This window comes from Elephas maximus, chromosome 12 (genome assembly GCF_024166365.1).
Source record: "Elephas maximus indicus isolate mEleMax1 chromosome 12, mEleMax1 primary haplotype, whole genome shotgun sequence".
NCBI classification, from domain to species: Eukaryota; Metazoa; Chordata; class Mammalia; order Proboscidea; family Elephantidae; genus Elephas; species Elephas maximus.
This window is the reverse complement of record NC_064830.1, coordinates 87,882,725-87,898,313: the sequence shown is the minus strand read 5'-3', so window position 1 is coordinate 87,898,313 and position 15,589 is coordinate 87,882,725. Positions and strand designations below refer to the sequence as shown.

Sequence of the window (15,589 nt, the reverse complement as noted above, 5' to 3'; positions counted from 1 at the left end):
TTACCAGTCCCCTTTTGATTTACATTCAGGTGGTTTCTCATCATTTGTTATTACAGCCAGTATTGCAATGAATAACTTGTAATTTATTTTTGGAATTGAACTTCATTTTTTAAAATTATTCAGGGAATCATTTTAGACTGAGTTTATTCACCCATGTAATTGTTTGGAATCCCTTCTTGAATTTTTAAATTAGAAAAAGCAGTTAAGTCAGGTCCTGAACTTGTGTTCGATGATATGACTCTTTAGTAGTCTCAAACACCTTGCTTGTATCTAATAATAGCTTTTAAATTTTCTTTCGGCAGGGGCTGTGTGAAAGGACATTTAAGCGTTTGTACCAGTACATGCTAAGTGCTGGGCTAGCTAAGGTGGTGTCTCGTCCCTTACAAGAAATTCACCCTGAACGTGGACCTTGTAAGACAAAGAAAGGTAATGGCACAGTCTCCGCTTCTTATTCTGTTGGCTGTATGAATGGCTTTCACTTCGCTCTTCGAAGCTTTAAGCCTTTCTCATCGCGTTGTGCCTTGAGTTATGATGACTTCACATATTTGTTTAACTATTGGAAACCCTGGCGGCCCAGTGGTTAAGAGCTACGGCTGCTAACCAAAAGGTTGGTGGTTCGAATCCACCAGGCGCTCCTTGGAAACCCTATGGGGCAGTTCTACCCTGTCCTATAAGGTCGCTATGAGTTGGAATTGACTCAACGGCAGTGGGTTTTTTGGATTTATTTCTCAGTGCCTAACTTAGGACTGTCTACATAGGAGGTGCTCAGAAAATGCTTGCTGAATGAAAGCAGTTCTAACCTCTAGCAGCATCCCTACTTGGATGTCCTTTCAGAATCTCAAAATTCATTGTGTCTAAAAAACAAGTTCATCTTCTCCTTCTTATACTAGGCCACTATTCATTCCTGAGCCAGCAATTTCTAAGTATCTCTCTTTGTTGTATGATCTCATTATCTGGCCCTATGAGGTCGGTGGTATTATCATCATTTTGCAAGAAAGGAAACTAAAGTAAGTAACTTACATAAGGTTAAATAATCAGTTAGCAGCAGAGTTATTATTTGAACCTTCTAAGAAGGTAATACCAAGGACTAAATAAAACTTTAAAATTTTTCTTTAGTCTTTTTATTTTTTCTCTATTCTTAATTTTTGTCCCATGCCGTTTTAACCCTTCTGATTAACCAAAGTCATTTAAAAAGCCAGAGCTTTCAGCAGAAGGTGATAAGTGGAATATATGCATTTTTCTTTCCTTTACCCAAACCCTCCCATGGAAGCAGCAGTCAAGAAATCCAATGACATATTGTGTTGGGCAAACCTGCGAAAGACCTCTAAGGTGTACTGCACCCAAACTTTGGTATTTTCAGTCGCCTCATACGTGCAAAAGCTGGACAGTGAATAAGGAAGACCAAAGAATTGATGCATTAGAATGATGGTGTTGGCAAAGAATACTGAATATACCATGGACTGCCAGAGAAACAAATAAATTTGTCTTGGAAGAAGTACACCCAGAATGCTCCTTAGAAGGAGCGTGAAGAGACTTCACGTCTTGTAATTTGTATCTGTTATCAGGAGGGACCGATCCCTGGAGAAGGACACCCTACTTTGTAAAGTAGAGGGTCAGCGAAAAAGAGATGGATTGACACAGTGGCTGCAACAGTGGGCTCAAACATAGCAACAATTGTGAGGATGGCGCAGGACTGGGCAGTGTTTTATTCTATTGTACATAGGGTCACTACCAGTCGGAACTGACTCAATGGCACCTAACACCACCACCACCCAAACTCTATCATAGTTATGATAAGAGGTATAAAAGGAATAAACCCACAAGTACAAAGAGAATAGGACAGGAAATGACAGCAGAGAAAGTTGTCAACATTTTGGAAGCTCAGAGGTAGATGGACAGATGGTAGCTGACTGAGCAGACTGGGGAAGCTAAATGCCTCTGAAGGGAGAAAGCCAAGAATTGGTACCTCAGAACACAAAATAAACTAAAAAATTGGACATTCTAGGTACCTTTGAAAAAGCACAGGTGTGACTGGAGCTGGAGACAGGAGGATTGGTTGATGGTGTGTGAGAAGCACTTGCACCCTGGGTCCCCTCCCCTACTTTGCACAGCCAGGTAACAAGTTCCTTTCCCCAAAGACAGAAAATTGGAGTTATCTTGAGAGAGAATGCACAGGAGGGTTTCTAGACTCACAGACACAGACCCATCTAGGGACAGGGTGGTGGCTGGAAAAGGGGGTTAGGTGACAATCTCCATACCCTAAAAGATGAGATGCCCTCAGTTGCCTTTCCCAATTTCTCTCCTAGAACACTGGCAGCTAGACATACAGTCCCCTAGGCCAGAGGCTGGAGCTTCCTTTTCTGTAGAAACTGACCAGTCCAAGAGAAGAGTCCTCCAGATAGTGAAATTTGGGGGTTTACCAACAAAATAGCCGACCCCTGCCTACTCTCCCTACACTGAAGCCCACAAGATGGCAACCGCTCCCTCTTCCCCAGCCTCCAAGGCACATTTTAATGCTTCACCAAGCATTTGAGGAAAACTCTAATATGGAAGTAAGAGAAACTGTAATATGTTTCCAAATTAAAGAAACAAAGTGGGAACTAGAAGAAGAAGAAGAAAAAAAAAATCAGAGAAAAGAGATTTCACATCCATGGAACCAGAGCAAGAGGCTGTAAAGAGGAGACATGTAGAAAACAAAAAACTCTTGGGAATAAATAGGAAAACTGTTGCAATTGAAGACTTGGTGGCAGGAAAGTTAGTAAGATCAGGTGGAGAAAATCTTCCAGAAAGAATAAAAACTCAAAGAGATGGAAACTGGAGAGCCAAGCTGAAAATAAGGGACACAGCCTGAAAGACTCAACATCCACATAATGGGGGTTCCAAAGAGAGAGAGTGCAAATGATAGCAAGAGGGGGCATGAGCTTGTTGTGCAGAGAGGAATACCCAGACCACCCAGTGCCGTTGAGTCGATTCAGACTCATAGCGACCATATAGGACAGAGTAGAACTGTCCCATAGAGCCTCCAAGGAGCACCTGGTGGATTTGAACTGCCAACCCTTTGGTTAGCAGCCATAGCACTTAACCACTACGCCACCAGGGGTTCCTCAGAGAGGAATAGGGGAGGAGAATATGAGAAATGACCCAGGAATTTTCCCTGATCTGAAGGACATGAGTTTCCGGAACGGAAGAGCTATCAGGTGCTTAGCAGAATGAGTGAAAAGAAAAGCATACCAAGGTGCAACATTCTGAGACTTCAGCAGTCTGAGCTTTTGTGTCTGGGTTCTTTCACTTAACATAGTATTTTTAATGTTCATCCATGTTGCAGCAAATATTAAAATTTCATTTCTTTTTACGGCTGAATCATATTCCGTTGTATGTATATACCACATTTTGTTATACCCATTCATCTGTTGATGGACAGTTGGGTGGTTTTCACTGTTTGGTTATTGTGAATATTGCTGCAGCGAACATTGGTGCACAATTATCTGTTTGAGTTCCTCCTTTCACTTATTTGGGGTATATACACCTGGGAGTGGAATTGCTGGGTTATATCGGCTGCTAACTGAAAGAAAGGTCAATTTTTCAAACCCACCAGAGGCTCTATAGTAAAGAAGACCTGATGATCTGCTCCTGTAAAGATTACAGCCTGGGAAATCCTATGGGGGGCAGTTCTACTCTGTCCTACGGGGTCACTGTTAGTCAGAACAACAGTAACATGGTAATTGTGTTAAACTGTTTGAGGAACTGCTGAAGTGTTTTCCACAGTAGGTGCATGATTTTACATGGTTCCAGTTTCCCCAGGTCCTAGCCAACACTTGTTATTTTCCGATTTTTTTTTTTTTTAATGGCCATGGTGGTGGGGCGTGAAGTGGTACCTCATTGTGGTTCTGATTTGCATTTCCCTTGGGACTAATGTGCTGATTATCCATTTGTATAGCTGCTTTGGAAAAATGTTTATTCATTTCCTTTGCCCATTTTTGAAATGGGTTGTTTGTCTTTTTGTTATTGTAGGGATTTTTTTTATATATTCTAGATATTCAACCTCTGTCAGATATGATTTGTGAATATTTTCTCCCATCCCATGGGTTGTCTTTTCATTTTCTCAATAATATCTTTGATACATAAATCTTTTTTTTTTTTTTTTTGAAGTCTAATTTATCTACTTTGTCTTTTGTTGCTTGTGCTTTTGGGGTCATATCTAAGAATCCATTGCCAAAAAAATAGTAAAACCTGCGAAATATGGCACCTGTGTAGGGCAGAAACCTATCAGAGAAAGAAAACTCAAATATTTTCCACTATTAGAGAGTGATAGAAAAGTGGTGAGACTGCACCCTATCAAAGGTGGAAGACTTGTGAGACCTGGGAAAATAAGGCAGTCCCGTCAAGTTCCAGCTCTCACGGATTTCACCGTACAAGGTCTTGAAGATTTATCTGTGTGTTTTCTTCTAAGAGTTTTATGGTTTTAGCTCTTATATTTAGAGCTTTGATCCATTTTGAGTTAATTTTCATATATGGTGTGAGGTACGGATCCAACTTCATTCTTTTGCATGTGGCGATCCCTGTCCCAGCACCATTTGTTGAAGACACTGTTCTTTCCCCATTGAATGGACTTGGCACCTGTAATAGAAAGTCAATTGGCCATAGATGTACGGGTTTATTTCTGAACTCTCAATTCTATTCTATTTATATGTCTGTCCTTACGGCAATATGACACTATTTTGAATACTGTAACTTTGTAGAAAATTTTGAAATTACTAAATGTGAGCCTCCTACTTTGTTCTTTTTCAAGATTACTTCGGTTATTTGGGGCCTCTTGCAATTCCATATGAATTTGAGGATTGGCTTTTCCATTTCTGCAAAGAAGGCTGTTGGAATTTTGATAGGGACTGTGTTGAATCTATGAATAACTTTTGGTAGTATTGACGTCTTAATAATATTGAGTCTTTATAAACACAGGTTGTAGCTCCATTTTTTTAGGTCTTTCAGCAGTGTTTTATGGTGTCTTTCACCTCCTTGGTTAAATTTATTCCTAGGTATTTTACTCTTTTAAATGCTATTGAAAATGGAGTTGTTTTCATAACTTCCTTTTCAGATTGTTCAGTGCTGGTGTCCAGAAACACGACTGATTTCTGCATGTTTATCTCGTACCCTGCCACTTTGCTGTATTCATTTGTTAGCTCTCGTAACTCTTGTGGATTCTTTGGGGTTTTTATATTTAAGATCATGTCATCTGTGAATAGAAATAGTTTCACTTCCTCCTTTCCAGTTTGGATACCTTTTGTTTCTTTTTCTTACCTAATTGCTCCAACTAGCAGGTCCGGCACAAGGTTGAATAGCGGTGGTGACCGCAGACATCCTTGTCTTGTTCCAGATCTTAGAGGGGAAGTCCCTAGTTCTTAACACATCCCTTAGTGCTGAATAAATGTGTACTTAACTGAATGTCTGGGGCCCGAGCCCATCAAGGGCAAGAGTGGGTGGCCTTGGCCTTGAAGTAGAAAGGAAACCAGAAAGCATGGCTGGGTCCTATGGCAAGAAAGAGAAGGTCCAGGGAAATGGGAGGTGTCCTGGGGAACCTAACAGCTAGGGAATTCCCCAGCATTTAATGTGGGATCATGATTATCTGAATGCCTGAAATAGTAATGACCTGTGAATCTATTATTTTTATTTCCTGGCCAGTTATTTTAAAAAGTATTAAAAATAAACAGGCTGGAGTAATTTCATTTTTAAAGAGAAACTAAGGAGGAAATGCCCATGTGAACTGTTTACACTGGGCAGGTAGCCATGGAGAAAGGCTTCTCCCAGGGTTGAGGAACCCATAAATTCAAACTAACACTCAAAATTAACAGACACCTAAATGCACTTTGAAGGAAGATAGCACTGGGTTAGAATTCTTATTCTGTCACTTTCTGGTGGGTTGACCTTCAGCAAATTATCTGACCTCTCTAAGCCTCAATTTCCTCATCCCAATTATCTGGGGATAATAATACCCACCTTCCAAGGTGTTGTGAGGCTTACAGGAGACAATATAAACAGAGCAGCGGGGTCCCAAATTGTTGACCTGTAGCAGTGTTATTTTGCATGGCTCACAGTCTTTGTTTTAATTGAATTAGTTGCTGGGCGTTTAAAAATAGGAATTTCACCTAGAAAGTCAGACTTTCAACTTCTGTGCACAGATAAGATTAGGCTACATTGAACTGCATTTCCTCAACAGTACTTGGCTAGGCAGAGAGCTACTACCGCCTTTAGATGGGCCCCACCTTCTCCATTCACCAGGGACTCCCACTCCCTGCTGTGGAACCGGAAGCCTGCTTCACTCTGGGGTGTTATCCACCCGACCCTTAAACGCATGTCTAGCCTCACCATCCTCAACCCCAGGAGTAGCACCTAGTATAGGACCTGTCACACAGTTGGTGGCCCGAGTTATCTTTAGGTCTGGTGCTGGGAGGAGAGAAGGGTCAGCATGACTCAGAGCACAGACTGGGTACGAAGGATAGAGGTGGCTTCGGCTCCTTGGGATTAAGATCACGGGCACTCAAGATGATAACAATCAGAAATTTTAGATTGTCTCTCTCTCTGTCTCTCTCTCACACACACACACACACACACACACACAGCCCATCTGATCGGGGGTGCCTTTCAGTCCCATGGTGGTCTTTTCACCCACACTGTTACCCGCCTTTCTGTTGCTCACTTCCCATATCACGTCGTATCTCATTCATTTATGTGGCTTTTTTCCAGGTAGGTTGTGAGCTCCTGGAGGGTGGTGGCCATATCCCTTATATGCTTTATCTCCTTAATGCCTGCTCAGTTGCCATCCAGTCAGATCGGACTGGTGGCAACCCATGCGTGTCAGAGGGGAACTGTGCTCCACAGGGTTTTCAGTGGCTGATTTCTCAGAAGTAGATCACCAGGCCTTTCTTCCTCTGGGTAGACTCAAATCTCCAATCTCCTGGTTAACAACCGTTTGCACCGCCCAAGGACACGTTCTAGAACAGAGTAGGTGCTAAGTAAATGTTTGACAAATTTAATTTAATTAAGTGCCACCCCAGTTTCTCTCCTTATGTAGGAAATGAGGGCTGAATGCAGCTTTGGGTTCTGTTTTGCCATGAGCTTTGTCACCCCAGTTTGCAAAATTAGCATAATCCTCTAAGGCATTATGGAGTAGAGAAGACTAAATAATAAATAAAGATGATGTATTACTTCATGTATATTTACAGGTGTGAAGGTCTGTAAACAAAGAGTTTGGTTTCAGGCATGTTCTAAATGCAAACAGTGAATCTATTTTGCAAAAAAAAAAAAACACCTTCGTAATGAAAACAGTTACCCTGAACTGATCTGCTTTGCAAATTTGGATTATTTTCTTCAAGTGCTTTCCAGTCATCCTGTGTTTATTGAAATGTGCTGAGAATAGTAAGGAAGAGAAACAGAAATTAATTTTGCTATCCTTCAGAAAATGATCAGAGTTGGATCACAATTGACAGAGGTTGTTTGTGTTCTCCAGGGCTGATAACAGAGGTGGTCATTTGAGCAAGTTTGCTAGGTTCAGGCAAGAGGTGAATCCAGCTTTGAACATGGTGGGGAGGCGTAGAGCAGGCTGCACAGCTGTTACCTCTGTGACTCTTCAAAAGTGAAAAACAAGTTCAAAAAGGTTGCAGGATATAAGATCAAGGTGCAGAAATCAATTGTGTTTCTATACACTTGTGATAAACAATCTGAAAATGAAATGAAGAAAACTCCATTCACAATAGCATCGAAAAATAAATAAACTTAACAAAAGAAGTACAAAACATACTCTGGAAACTACAAAACGTTGTTGAAAGAAATTAAAGATCTAGAATGGAAAAGCATCTCTTACTTATGAACCAGAAAACTTAATTTGGTTAAGATGGCAGTACTCCCCAAACTATCCTCAAATTCAGTCCCTATCAGAATTGCTGCTGACTTTGTAGAAATTGAAAAGCTGATCCCACAATTCACACAGAATTGAAAGGGACCCAGAATAGCTAAAACAATCCTGAAAAGAAGGATAAAGTAGAAGGACTCACACATCCTGATTTCAAAACTTACTACAAAGCAGCAATAATCAAGACAATGGTACTGGCACAAAGATAGGCATACGGATTCAGTGAAATAGAATTGAGAGCCCAGAAATAAATTCATGAATCTGTGGTCAACTGGTTTTTGACAAAGATGCCAAGACTGTTTGATGAGCAAAAGAATACCGTATTTTTATGCAAATAACATGCACTTGCTATGTTTTTTTTTTTTTTTTGCCAGCCATGCCCCCCCCCCCCCCGCTCCCCAGTATTTTCATAAGCATGGTATACTAACTTTTTTACATCTTGCTGTAAAAAAGAATGAGCATAGCACACTTTCAAAAATACCTCACGGGGTCCGGGGGAGGGTGAGGTTGGCAAAAAAGCAGTCTCCATGTGTTATTTGCATAAAAATACAGTAATCTTTTCAACAAATAGTACTGGAAGGACTGCATAGTCAAATGCAAAAGAATGAAGTTGAACCCCTACCTCACACCTTAGACAAAAATTAATTCAAAGTGGATCAAAGACGTAAATGTAAGAGCAAAAACTATAAAACTCTTAGAAGAAAATGGGATAAATCTTCATGACCTTGGAATTGGAAAGGATTCTTAGATATGATGCCAAAAGTTCAAGCAACAAAAGAAAAAATAGATAAGTTGAACTTCATCAAAAGTAAAAACATTCGTGCTTCAAAGGACACTGTAAGAAAGTGAAAACACAACCTACAGAATGGGAGAAAATATTTGCAAATCATATATCTGATAAAGAATTTGTATGTAGAATGTATAAAGAACTCTTACATCTCAATGAAAAGATAACCCAATTAAAAATAGGCCAAGAATCTGAATAGACTGTCTTCATAGAAGATATACACATGGCCAATATGCACATGAAAAGATAATATCATTTAGTCATCAGGGAAATGTAAATCAAAACCAGTGAAATTGTATTTCACTCCTACTAGGATAGCTAGAATCAAAGTCAGATAACAGCAAATATTGGCAAGAATGTGGAGAAATTGGAAGCCTCATACCTTACAAGTGGAAATGTAAACTGGTGTAGCTGCTTTGGAAAACATTCTGGCAGATCCTCAAATAATTAAATTTAGAGTTACCATACGACCCAGCAGTTCTTCTTGTTAGTTGCCATTGAGTCGACTCCAATTCATAGCAGCCCCATGTGTTACAGAGAAGAACTTCTCCGTAGGGTGTTCTTGGCTGTAATCTTCACAAAGCAGATTACCAGGCCTTTTCTTCCACAGTACCTCTCGATAGGTTCTACTCCTCGGCATATACCCAAAAGAATTAAAGACATATGTCCATGTAGAAACTTGTATGTGAATGTTTATAGGGACATTATTCGTAATAGCCAAAATGTGGAAACAACCCAGCTGTCCACCAGTGGACGAGCAGATAAACAAAATGTGATATATCCATACGATGCAATAGTATTCAGCCATAAAAAGGAATAAAGTACGGAAACATGCAACAATATGGATGCTCCTGAAAAACATGCTAAGTGAAAGAAGCCGGTCTCAAGAGACCACATATTATATGATCCAGAACAGGGAAATCTATAGAGACAACATAGATCAGTGTTTGCTTAGGGCTGAGGGAAGAATGGAGGGATGATACAGGGTTTCTTTTTGAGGCATGATGGAAATGTTCTAAAATTGTGGTGATGGTTGCACATATATGTGAATGTACTAAAAGCCACTGAATTTATATTTTAAATGGGTGAATTATATGGTACACTTTCTCCCACTTATTGACTATCTCGTTATCCAACATCTTGCATTTACGACAATAGTAAAAAATCTACTATCCTACTGTTTTGAGCACTAACGACGTACGTCTGGTAGTAATGAACACCGAGGCGCTGGCTTTGATAGTTTTGTGTCAACTTGGCTGGACCATAATTCTCAGTGATTTGGCAGCTACGTAATGATGCGATTTGGCAGTTATGTAATGATATAACTATCTCCGTTTGTATGATCTGATGTGATCATCCTCCATTTTTGCCTAACACCGATTTCACATAACAACCTGGTCTTTGTAACCTAACCATGTTGATAAGTGAGGTGAGACTGTATTTTTAATCACATGAATTACATCTTAATATACTTTAAAATTTTTTAACTAAATGAGTAAAAATGAAAACCAAAAAACACTTATAACAGGGTACAGCAAACTAAATTAAAAGCATTAAAATGGCAAAAGGGGACATCTAAAAACTTAGATTAGGATTAAAGTATACAAGCTAAGAAAAAAGAGAAATGAGGCATATTAAAGTGTGTAAAAAGCTTTAAGCCATGGAATTAAGAATGAAGCTCAGAAAAACAAAAATGTTAAAGGGTGAGCATAAACATAAAAAGAATTTTAAAAAACCCAAACCCACTGTCATCGAGTCAATTCCGACTCCTAGAGACCCTAAAGGACAGAGTAGAGCTGCCCCATAGAGTTTCCAAGGAGCGCCTGGAGTATTTGAACTGCCGACCTCTTGGTTAGCAGCTGTAGCACTTAGCCACTGCGCCACCAGGGTTTCCATAAAAAGAATGGAAGAAGATATTCTTTGCAGGGAAGCAAAGCATGGCAACACAGGGGTATGTGGGGGCTAAGTAAAGTGACTGAGATTGGAACTTCACTGTAGGAGAAAGGGTATAGAATGAGACCCAGTGCATGGGGTGGTTGTGAGGACTCAGCGTGGTGGTGGTTATATTCTTACACAGTGCCTGGTTTAGGACCCTCAAGAAAGGGGCTGCTGTCCTGTTTATCACTGCACAGTTTACACAAAGCCCTTTCCATCCATCAGTCTCACCTAAAGAACCTTGGGGACCCAAAGAAAGAGGTGATATTTTACTGGATATTTAATGATGAGTCTGAAACCCGAGACCAAGAACATTTATACAATCTCCTAAACCTTTCTAGGCCCCCGTGCATATTATTTTCAGTAGCTTTGCTTCCCAGCACAATTAGTAAGAAAAACGTTAGACTCTGTGGGCCTGTCTTCGGGCATAAAAAAGAGGAAGGAACTGGGGAACATTATACCATTCTGTTACAGCAACTTGCTGTTGGTCTTGTAGGGGGAGGAAGGCAGAAGAACCATCAAGATAACATGCCAGGCACTGTGCTGTTTTATTTCTCTTATTCTAATCTTTTTACCACTCCAGGAAGCCTATACTGTTTTTTCCTTCATTTCACTGATGAGGAATCTGAGGCATAAATCACTTGCCCCAGGGCACAGAGCTACTAAGCGCTGGTACAGGGACTTGAACACAGAAAGCTGGACTCCTGAGCCTGTGCATGTAATCAGTCCCTGCCTCTACTGCCTCCTGTGAGAGGTGTCAGAACTAATGAGGAGATGAAAGAAGGGTGGCTGCTACTACCAGGTTATTCTAGACGTGCTGTTAGAATTACCCCCGTTTTATAGACAAGGAACCCCAGGCTCAGAGAGGCAGGTAACTTACTCATTAAATTACTAGAACACAAATCCAGGCTCATGTGAAGCCCAAGCCTGTAACCTTCCGTAAACTGCCCTGCCCTCTCTGTTAAACCTGACCCTTTGCAGAAGCAGGAACTATGTCTTATTAATCTTTTATGTGTTCCAGCCCCAACAAATTACGGACTGAAATTGAATTAAAGGCCACAAGCAGTCCCTGACATTTTCAGCCCAGGTGACTAGGTATGATACTTGATTCTCAAAAGCCATGTTTTTCCAAGGCTTATTATTATTATAATTATGAGTAATTATTATTGTTAATCAAAAACCCTGGTGGTGTAGTGGTTAAGTGCTATGGCTGCTAACCAAAGGGCAGTTCGAATCTGCCAGGCACTCCTTGGAAACTCTATGGGGCAGTTCTACTCTGTCCTATAGGGTCACTATGAGTCAGAATCGACTCAACAGCATTGGGTTTGGTAATGATAGCAATAACTATGATACATGTTATATTCCAGCCACCCTCCCAAGCACCTGGCATAAATTAGTTCCTATCATCTCTTTAAGGAAGATAACCCTTCTTTTCCCCATTTCATAGCTGAGGAATCTGAGTGCCAGAGAAGACGTTTCACTTAGCCTAGGTTACGCAGCTGGTAAGCTGCAGAGGTAGGTTCGCACCCAGATAGTCTGTCTTCAGAGCCTGTACTTTTAACCTGTGTACTACGCAGCGCCCTGGTGCAGTGACTGCAACTCCTTCTATTATTCCAGGTGCTACCTTAAATCCTTTGCTTCCAGCCTCTGATCAGGCCTCTCCGCTGGTTCACAGGGAATCTCCTCCTCTGGACTGTCCTGTTGGCTTGTTTATCTATCTGAATGACTTCCCTGTGCTGGCCAGTCCCTCCCTCCCTCCCTCCCTCCATTCTTTCCTAGGTTGTGCAGGGGTATGTGAGTATGTTGCGGGTGGGCAGTGGTAAGGTACTCAATTTACATGGCGTCTGCCTGGCTTCCCCTTTGTCCACTCATAAAGAGGAAGCCTGCCCTGGCGCTCATTTGTTCGCACCTTGCTTGCATTCTTTCCCAGGTTAACAACTGGTAAAAGCCCCATTTTGTTTGCCAGGAGGCCAACTGAGATTTTTCCCTGGGAATGGAGAAACGTGGACTGTGGCTCCATTTCACAGCCACTCCGAGTTTTTGTTTACAGTGAGCACAGTGCTTTCAGATAGGACTTTGAAAGTCTAACCTAGCCAGGTGGCCTAGTTTGGAAGAAAGGCCACTTGCTCACTCTGGGACTTCATTTAGAGCACTCGGCCCCTCTGCGCCTCAGCATTTCTTTTCTTAAAATGGCAAAAACAGTAACTTACAGAGTCAACATGGTGGATAAGTAAAAAAGCCTCTGGAAATACCTAATGTGGTAGCTGGGTCATACTGGGTGCTCAGTAAGGATGCACGCCTTCCTTCCTTCCTCGAAATGAATGTCTAAACTGAGACAGCTTTTCCTCACGGTCGGGGGAGCCCATCCTGAATCTACGACACAAAAGAACCAAGTGATTCCTTTGTGTGGGACTGCCTGCATCAGGATACCATGTCTTTAAAATGCCTGAAACTCCTGTGCTTGTGAGAATGTGCCATGAGCTGGCTGGTTATGCCTCTTCCTGCCTTTTGTTCCTGAAAAGAGAACCATTAGCAGGCACCTTGATTCCTCTGGGGGGAATTGCTGGTCATTAAGGTAGCAGCTCAAATGAAGTGAGAGGCCCCCTTCCCCCGGTGTGGCTGCTTGCCAGGGTCTCACTCTGACCCCATCTGCTTTTTGCTCTGGCTGACTCACAGACTGGAACAGTCTCCTTAGAAGAGACAAGTGTGAGCAGAAGGAGTTTTAGTAATAAAAACCGAAAATCTGAGGCCTGGCAAGATGCCTGGTAACTCACTGCCATCAAGTTGATTCCGACTCATAGCAACCCTATAGGACAGAGTGGAACTGCCCCATGGGATTTCCAAGGCTGTAATCTTTACAGAAGCAGACTGCCACATCTTTCTCTCACAGAGCAGCTGGTGGGTTGGAAGCATTGACCTTTCGGTTAGCAGCCAAGCGCTTTAACCACTGTGCCACCAGGGCTCTTTGGCAAGATAACCTACTGGCCAGTAGAACCCTGGAACTGTGGAACAGGTATAAAGGGCCAGTGAAACTGATTATGAGTGGGCCCTTAGATTCATGAAGCACAAATGCCAGGCCAGGCGCTGTGCTCCAGCCTTGTCTCTGAAAATTCCCTCCACGAACCCCTGAGGCTAGACACGTTATGGGAGAGGCTGTTGAGGCTGGGGGAAGTCAAGCAGCCTGCCCAGATTCTCCCACAGGCCAGTGACTCACTAAGCCCTGGTAGGAGAGACCAGATTCTTACCCCTGGTCTATATTGCCTCTCCAGCAAAAGGTTTTTGCAAAGTAAAGATGTGTGTGACGTGCCATGGGGAAGGGGGGGATGGGAGTATGATGTTTGCATGACCCGTATGTTGAGAAAGACCAGGGACAGACACAGCTTGGGCAAATAAAGCAGAGTTTACTTGTCTGATGGGTACAGAAGAAAGCCAGTGCAGTTGGGATTCATGGCAGAGACATCAGCTATGCTCTGGGATTGGCCGAGCTGCAGATCCCATGACCTGAAACCTCGTCAGCTGCCACTTGGGTAAGGGAGGGTCACACCAGGCCTCAGGAGAGGCCCAGCCTTGGAAGGTCCTGTGGTGAGCTGGAGATTGACCTCCTCTGGGTCACGTGCTCTTGTGAACCCAGAGCTGGTGATGCCCAGTATGAGTTTCTGGAAATAGTTGGCCTCCCTCAGCCTTCCCCAGCCAATAGCCTGTGCTGTCCAGGTGCCTTCCTGAACCCAGTGCTCAGGCCCAGAGCAGGGCACATTCCCACACATCTCCAGGAGCCCCTCACAACTGTAGAGCAGCTGTGGGGCTTATCCTACCATGCTTTCACCTGCAACAAGAGAGGGTGACCTAGTAACCTCTCTCTCTTTAATTCAGCTAATGTTTGTTACACCTCTACATCATGCTAGGTTCTGGTGATATTAACAAGGACTGCTAAATTGTTTGAGAACACGGACTCTGGTGCCACAGTTCAAACAACAGTCCAAATCTCAGCTCTGCCACCTCGTAGCTGTCACTTTGAGCAAGTCTCTTAACATCTCTGTGCCTCAGCTTCCACGTGTGTAAAATGGAATCAGTCTCAAGATTGTGAGGCGAATTTGGTGGGTTAACACATGGCGTGCCATGGCACAGTGCCTGGCACATAGTAAGTGCCAGTTGTTAGTGCTAAGTGATTGCTCCTGTCAGCTTCCACGCTACAGGCTTTATAGATATCGTCGCGGGCCCTCCTAATATTGACCCTGTGAGCTAGAAAACAATGCCATCTCATTTTACTGATCGGAAGGCAGATATATTAAGTAATTTCCCCAAAGTCACAGAACTGATAAGTTGTCGAGCTGAGATTCAAATCCATGTACTCCTCCTCTGAACATGTGCCCTCGCTGTTAGTAGAAGAAGCAGGTGTCGTATAACCCCCATGCCATGTGAAGGTGATGGGGTATGTGTCAAGTGCTGCAGTAATGGAGAGATGAGAAGGGTTAACCACTGGGCTATGAGGGTGCTCCTATATTTCTCCCCTTCCGCTTGTGTTTATTTTGAGGTCTGTCTTGTTTATCTCTTCCTGGCTAACTGGCCCCCAAGGAAGTTAAAAAGGAGTGGGAGAAGTAACGCTGGGCTATTGGCTGAGAGAATATCCAGTCAGCCCCCCCAAGTGCTGTATTGTGCCACTGCTCACACAGAAGGTATTCTTAGTCACCTCGGCATCTTTGACTTAGGGACCATATATCATCAAAGGTGTAGCGCCTGGCCTCCAAAGCCAGACAGCCCAGCCGGTCCTCGCTCCATACTTGCTAAGGGAAAGGATTTTGGGCAAACTGCTTAGCTCCTCAGCGTTCTCGTGTGTGATAGCACCTCCCTTCTAAGGCTCGGATGAGGATTAACTCTGGATGCACATAGAGAGCTTCAAACAGTATCCAGGCCGTAGTATGTGTTCAATAAATGGTAATATTTTTATTAATAGGAGCAATAACCTG

The 15,589-nt window shown here is 42.5% G+C and overlaps 1 protein-coding gene across 2 annotated transcripts in view; it reads left to right on the top strand.

The window, feature by feature from the left end:
- GTF3C1 (general transcription factor IIIC subunit 1) overlaps nucleotides 1–15,589 on the top strand; it is an 89,341-nt gene that overhangs the window by 19,893 nt on the left and 53,859 nt on the right. For both annotated transcript variants that reach the window (XM_049902797.1, XM_049902796.1), the window contains exon 6: nucleotides 303–426. In XM_049902797.1, the coding sequence (XP_049758754.1) occupies nucleotides 303–426 (124 nt within the window). The remainder of the gene's footprint in view (nucleotides 1–302; nucleotides 427–15,589) is intronic.